The sequence below is a fragment of the Pygoscelis adeliae genome, unplaced genomic scaffold (genome assembly GCF_000699105.1).
Source record: "Pygoscelis adeliae isolate BGI_AS28 unplaced genomic scaffold, ASM69910v1 Scaffold79, whole genome shotgun sequence".
Classification (NCBI taxonomy): Eukaryota; Metazoa; Chordata; class Aves; order Sphenisciformes; family Spheniscidae; genus Pygoscelis; species Pygoscelis adeliae.
The window spans coordinates 2,209,021-2,215,613 of record NW_008825532.1 but is presented as its reverse complement, the minus strand read 5'-3'; the positions used below and the strand labels follow the sequence as shown (position 1 = coordinate 2,215,613).

Genomic DNA, 6,593 nt, shown 5'->3' with positions numbered 1-6,593 from the left:
TCAGAGGATTTATTTGCATTTCAGTTTTCCTTCTGTTCCTTCCAGATCTCCTTGCTTTTCTCATGGTCTAGCTGTAGTTGCTTAAAACTGTATCATTCCTTGCTTTGTTTTTCACCCATTTCAGCCCTGCCCAGCTCTGTACCTTCATCTGTAAACTCCTCTGGGCAGCCCAGAGCCCAGACACAGCTGAGACTGGGCAAATTTTCCAGTTTGCAGGAGTTTCAAGGGCTTTCAAAATCAGGCATATGCCTCTCCATCCTCATCTGGTCCCAGGGGTTCCTTTTGTCCACATCAGCTTTCCATGCAAGCACATGCTAGCAGCCAGTGTGCCATCCCGGGGTGGGCATGGGTTTGGGTAGTTTTCTATGCAACCTGTGTGGTCAGGAAACCTCCTTTCTGAGCTCTTTTAAAAAGTGGGATCACCCCTTGCAGGAGCAGCCCAGACTTAACTGATCTGCCCTTGGGCTGTGTGTTGCCAGATAAGGACGTGAAGGACATTCCTATACCCCCTGGCCAGTCATTCACCTACAGTTGGAGGGTCACCACTGAGGATGGGCCAACTCAGGCAGATCCTCGCTGCCTCACCCGTTTCTACTACAGCTCCATCGACCCGGTCCGAGATACGGCCTCAGGCCTGATTGGGCCCCTCCTGATCTGCTTTAAGAAGTCCATGGATCAGAGGGGAAATCAGGTGGGTCCTTCCTTTTTTGCCTCAACTGCCAGGCTGAAAGGCTGGAATAACTGCGGTGGGTGAAATATTTGGGTAAAACCAAATTTGTCTGTCCTGTTCTCTTCAACCTTACCGTCAGTCCCAATGCCCCTGCCTTCCCCACCCTCCCTTGCATGCTCCTTTCTCTCCAAACCTGGACCCTAACTCCTGCGAAATAGCAGTAAACTCTTCCCCATGCACCCAGGCTAAGATGTGGCAGCTACACTGGGCCCCAGGGGCACTCTGATCAGACCAGGAATAACTGCTTCCCTCTTCGCCTTCCAGATAATGTCAGACAAGACAAGGTTGGTGCTGTTTTCGGTCTTTGATGAGAACCGCAGCTGGTACCTGGAGGAGAACATCAGGCGGTTCTGCACTGATGCAGCCCATGTGGATACGCAGGACCCCCAGTTTTATGCCTCTAACGTGATGCACAGTGAGTGTTCAACCAGGAGCTCCCTGCAAAGCCCTGGCAGACACAGGCTCGTCCCTGCCCCAGGGAACAAGCAGGGAACATGCAGCAGCTCGGCAGACATGGGGGAATCAGATCCTGATGAAATGTTTCACTCCTGCTCTCTTCCAGCTATTAACGGCTTTGTGTTTGACAACCTCCAACCAGAACTCTGCCTGCATGAAGTTGTGTACTGGTATGTCCTGAGTGTTGGGGCCCAAACAGATTTCCTCTCCATCTTCTTCTCTGGAAACACATTCAAGCACAACATGGTCTTTGAGGATGTGCTTACACTTTTCCCATTTTCTGGAGAAACGATCTTCATGAGTTTGGAAAAGCCAGGTTAGTGACATGGGCTATTCTATAAACCATGGGCTTGGCATCAGAGCAGAGATAAGTGAGCACCTCCAGCCAGGTCTCTGGTACCGGATCGCATTTTGGCAGCCCTGGGAGCAAAGGGATGCACAACCTGCTGGAACAGCAAAGTGAGAGGCAATGATTAAATCCTTCTAAAGCTTAAATCAAAGAAATTAAATTTCTGTATTTTACTTTATTAATAGCGTGCATTAAGGTCACACATGCTGCCAAGCCAGTAAGCTGGCTGCAGTAACGTGAGCCCTGTGGACCTTGCATCTGCACCCTTGGCTCCAAGCTCAGAGGTCAAGGGGAGCAGCAGTGCTGTCCCTGCTGTGGGTTCAGCCACTGGTCACGGCATCCCATTTATCTCCACACTTTTGCAAGGACAAAAATCACAGCTATGGAGAAGTCCTAGGAAGGATTTTCTTCAGAGTTCGGTTTTATTTCCCCCCACTCAGCATTTTTTCCTTAGCATTTGCAAAAGCAGTGCTGTTAACCATTTCCTTACTCACAGAGGAAACACAGAATTTACCATGTGATTGTAAACACTGATATGATGGTCACGAGTGCTGCATCCTGAGCCAAGCTGACAGGGTTTCTAGATACACCAGGAGGCTTTCTAAAACCCAGCCAAACATTGCATCTGTTTGAGCTCTGATTTGTGCCTGCTGATCGGAAGCAGGCAAGCAGCTCGGCCAGCAGCAGATGACAGCTCTCTCCAGCGTCAGAGCCTGGTTATTACACACCTCCCCACCCACTCTTGGCATTTGGAGAAGAGGTGCTTTCTGCGGGGAGCAAACATGTTGTCTGGGGATGTGAGCAAGAGGCAGCCTTTTCATTTCTTTCTCCTTGAGTGGGAGAGACGTGACGACTGTGTCTGGGAGAGAGGTGTATTTGACAGCACCAGCATGTCTTTGGGGGTGAATTATGGTGATTACTCTGCTGCTGGCAATAATCCTGGAGGCTCTGTGGGTTCTCAGTGCCTTAACTGTTCTCACCAAGCTATTGTTGGGGCCTCGCGGGTGTGTGTAGCTCACTAAGTTCTGGCAGGAAACACTGGCCCTGCTGATGGTGCTTGTCAGGACTGGCTCTGACGTTGCCAGCAACCCTGATGTCTTGTGAGTCCAGCTGTAAGACACTCTAGGGATTATGAAAACATGAAATCACTACCATGAACCAGAGGCTGCCTGAAAATATAGGTTGCACTAGCAAAGGAGCGGCATGGGGATGGCAGCTCTTCTGATTTCTCACTGTGGTGGGCTGATGGTGTCCTCTTGTCCTCTCTTGAGACAGGCGTCTGGACGCTGGGGTGCCTGAATCCTGATTTCAGAGACCGAGGGATGCGTGCCAAGTTCACAGTCTTGCAGTGCCAGCATGAGCAATACCCTGATGGGGAAGATTATGTGGATTTCGAGGAGGAGGAGGGCGCCTTTGAATTCCAACCCAGGGGCTTCTCTAAAAGAAAGAGATGGCGCAGGCCATGTGTGAATGAGCAACTGAACAACGTCACCTCTTCCAGAAATGAGACAGAGAAGCTAAAATTGAGCTTGACAGAACCCAGCCATGGGGCTCTCCTGAGCAATGGCAGGATTTCTGATCCCCCTTCCAATGGCACATCAACACTTTTAGGAACAATCCCACATCCACCTGATATTTCCATGTCTTCTCTGCCAGAGACAAACTATGAGCTAGTGTCCTATGAATCCTTCTTGGAAGATGAAGAAGAATTGTCAAAAATCATCAGCCAGGATGAAGGGTTTGGAGCTCTCTCACCTGGAGAACACTTGGCGAGTGTCACTGGAAGGGTCCATGGTACTGTGAGCTCAGAAGAAGGTCAGCAATGGCTGCACGAAGCCACACCAGCTCCAGAAGATGCTCTTGCAGGAAAGAAGGTGACAAAAATCTCAGAGGTGAAGGAGTCAATAAAAATGACAATGTCTGGTGGTACATTAGAGATCCTGGAAGCAGAGCCTCAAAAGACAACTACTGATGCAACAAGCTTGTGGGACGCAATTACTTATGCTGCTAGGAAAGCTCCTCTTCAAGAGAACAGGAGCTCATTTCACCAGAATGACCTGGAGTGCAATCTGGGACTTCAAGACATGTCTTCACAGGGTGCTGAGGACAAGTTGCTGAGAGGGGCTGATAAAATATCCTTAAATCTATATGAGTCAAAGGAGACAATCAATACAGAACCAGCTTTAAGTACCGATCATAACTGTTCCTCCACACTGGACAATCCTTCTGCATCTTCAGACGAGGCAGAAGACAACAGGACTTCTCATGCTGTGGTTCACAGTCACACCAGAGAAAGCAATTATGCATCAAATGAGCTAGATGTTAGGCTGGAAAAAAGACCTCACAAAGTCGTTTCACAAGGCTTTTATGAATCTTTTGAAGGGAAAAATGTTTCTTTCTCAGACCTGGGACCCAGCAAACTTGCACAAGAGCAAATCCTCACAGATGAGAGTAACTTCTTGCCTGCAAAAAGTGGCACAGAACAAGAAGCCAGTGAACTTCCCAAAGGCACAAGCCTTCTAGAAACCACCTTTGCACACACCAATGACCTTGAGCCTTCCAGCTATATAATGATGGAAGAGAGGGATGAATTAATCTTGGAGGCAGTATTTCAGGATGCTACAGCCACTAAGGAATTGCCAGAGATGGACAGTCTTGCCTTTCCTGAATCGAATGTTGTAGCCAATGACACAAGGCAGTTCCCAAATGCTTTCTTAAACAGCCCTGAGCAGTTTCTGAGACACAGAGCTCCAGCTCCAAGTGTGAGTGGCCCCAACTGGAGGCCTCGACAAGCCAGGTCACCGGAGAGCAGAGGCTTGATGGATGGCCTGGGTCTTCCCAACACCAGCTGGCCTGGCAGCAGGGAGCCCCTCTCTCAGGGTAACAGAGCAGAGCAGGATCTGGCCAGCCAGACCCCTGAGACAGCAGTGAATAAGAAAGCCCCAAAGGTGTGTGGACCTCATTCCCCTTTTTGCAGCGCTCGCTTCAAAAAGAGGCCCCTGACATCAAGCGACACTTTGCCTGAGGTGATGGTGGCCCAGCAAAGCCTGGAAGAAAAATCAAACGTGGTTGAGGGGAGACTACAGCTGGGCAGGGATGCTCCACAGGCTGTGCTTGGAGATAGTGCTGATGAGATGCATCCTGAGGGGAGGCCGAGCACAGATAGGGGTGTACGGAACAGCAGTGAGGGAGCCCAGCGCAGCAGACGCTCCTTTGCCACACGGAGAGCACTGGGGAGTGAGAAGGCAATGGCAGCAAGTAGCTCAGAAATGCAGGCTGCTGCTGTGGCTGCGGACCCAGCCTCAAACTGGGACCTGGTCTCCCTGGGGGCAGCAGGACACGCTGGGGGCTTGTGGAGCCCAGCTTTGGCCGAGCTGCAGCCTGGCAGAGGTGCTGTCTGGGGGGCTCCCGGGAGCAAGCAAGCTCAGGGAAGAAGCCAGATGGAGGAGGAGACAAATTCTGTGGAGCAGCTGGGTCAGCTCAGTCCTCAGCCTCAGCATCTTAAGGTCAATGCCACGGAGGACTACATGCCTGAGAGCACGTCTGGACAAAGCCCAGAAGAAATCCCTATGAAACCATCCTCCAAAGAGAACTATTCCCTGTCTCCAAGCAGCCCCGCTAGCAACCACAGCACTAGCAAAAACACAGCCAAATATATGCAAGCCAGTCCGGATAGATGGCAGGTGCTTGGTGGGGAAGATGTCCTCAGAGAAACCAGGAAGAGAGAGGGCCAGGGCCCAGGAGAGCCCAGGGAGTATGGGGAAAGCAACAGCACAGCTGGGAAGGGGAACCATGCCCCAGGACATAGGGAGAGACCAGCTCTGAACAACAGGACCCATTCCAGCCCCTCAAAACCAAAGGCTGACAAGCCAGACTACGACGAGTATGGTGACACAGGGCAGACCATGGAGGATTTCGACATCTACGGGGAAGAGGAGCATGACCCACGCTCCTTCCAGGGGGAGGTACGGCAATACTTCATTGCAGCAGTGGAGGTGATGTGGGAATACGGGAACCAGAGACCCCAGCACTTCCTAAAAGCCATGTAAGTGTGACTGTCCCTCATGTATTCCTCCTGCACTGTGTGGCATGGCTTGATGCGTGAGTTGGCATGTCCTGGCAGGCAGGATCACAGGTCTATGACTGTACAACCCAGCCAAGCAGCCCAGGGGGAGGATGCTCCCAGGGCCTCCCCTCCACCTGGGGAGTTTTGTAACTCCAGCAACCTTGAGCTTCCTTGCAAGTGGGTCAGGGATGCTCTAGGCTCTGCATCACCCCTGCCCTGCAACAGCCCTGCCATGGCTGCCCTCCCTATGGGACAGTATCACCTGATTTGCTTAACTGCCCTCACCCCAGCAGGGACCCCTGGAGCGGCAGGAGGAAGCCTTTCCGGCAGTACCGCAAGGTGGTTTTCCGAGAGTACGTGGATGATTCCTTCACGCAGCCACTGCTGCGGGGAGAGCTGGACGAGCACTTGGGCATCCTCGGGCCGTACATCAGGGCAGAAGTTGAAGATGTCATCATGGTGAATTGAAAGTTCCCATTTCCTATAAAACCTGAAATCCCCCCGTTGCTGGCTGTGCTCAGCCAGAGGGAGTGCTGAGGTGGGCCTGCAGGCTCTGCGATGCCCATGCGTTCACCTTAAGGGCTTGGGGGGGTCAGTGGCTGGAGGAATGGGCCAGCAGGAACCTCAGAGTGTTCAGATGCAAGCCCTGGACCTGAGACAGACCCAACCCCTGTAACAGCACAGCCCGAGCAGCTCCTGGGCTCCATGGGGAGCCTTTTGGGTGAAGGGATTGTAAAAAGTCTAATGAGCTAAGCACGGTTCAGTACAGCTTCTTTGGGTGCTCTATGTGGGAGCAGGCTCAGGCTTCCCTTACCACTAAAGGTCGTTCAGAACCCACCTAAGGAAGAGGTGAAAGGCTCTTCACCAGCCTCAGGACTTGTATGCCTGGAGAAGTTGCCCAGTTTTCACTGAAATCTTCACCAGGATGGATTCAGCTTTGGGCTCCAGAGACAGTAGTGTAGCTGACCTTGCTCCCATTGAGCAGGGAGAGG

At 51.8% G+C, this 6,593-nt stretch overlaps 1 protein-coding gene across 1 annotated transcript in view; it reads left to right on the top strand.

The window, feature by feature from the left end:
* Window positions 1-6,593, top strand: part of F8 (coagulation factor VIII, procoagulant component) — a 27,637-nt gene that overhangs the window by 14,439 nt on the left and 6,605 nt on the right. The window contains exons 11-15 of the mRNA XM_009331644.1: window positions 480-691; window positions 995-1,145; window positions 1,293-1,502; window positions 2,811-5,580; window positions 5,892-6,060. Of these exons, the coding sequence (XP_009329919.1) occupies window positions 480-691; window positions 995-1,145; window positions 1,293-1,502; window positions 2,811-5,580; window positions 5,892-6,060 (3,512 nt within the window). The remainder of the gene's footprint in view (window positions 1-479; window positions 692-994; window positions 1,146-1,292; window positions 1,503-2,810; window positions 5,581-5,891; window positions 6,061-6,593) is intronic.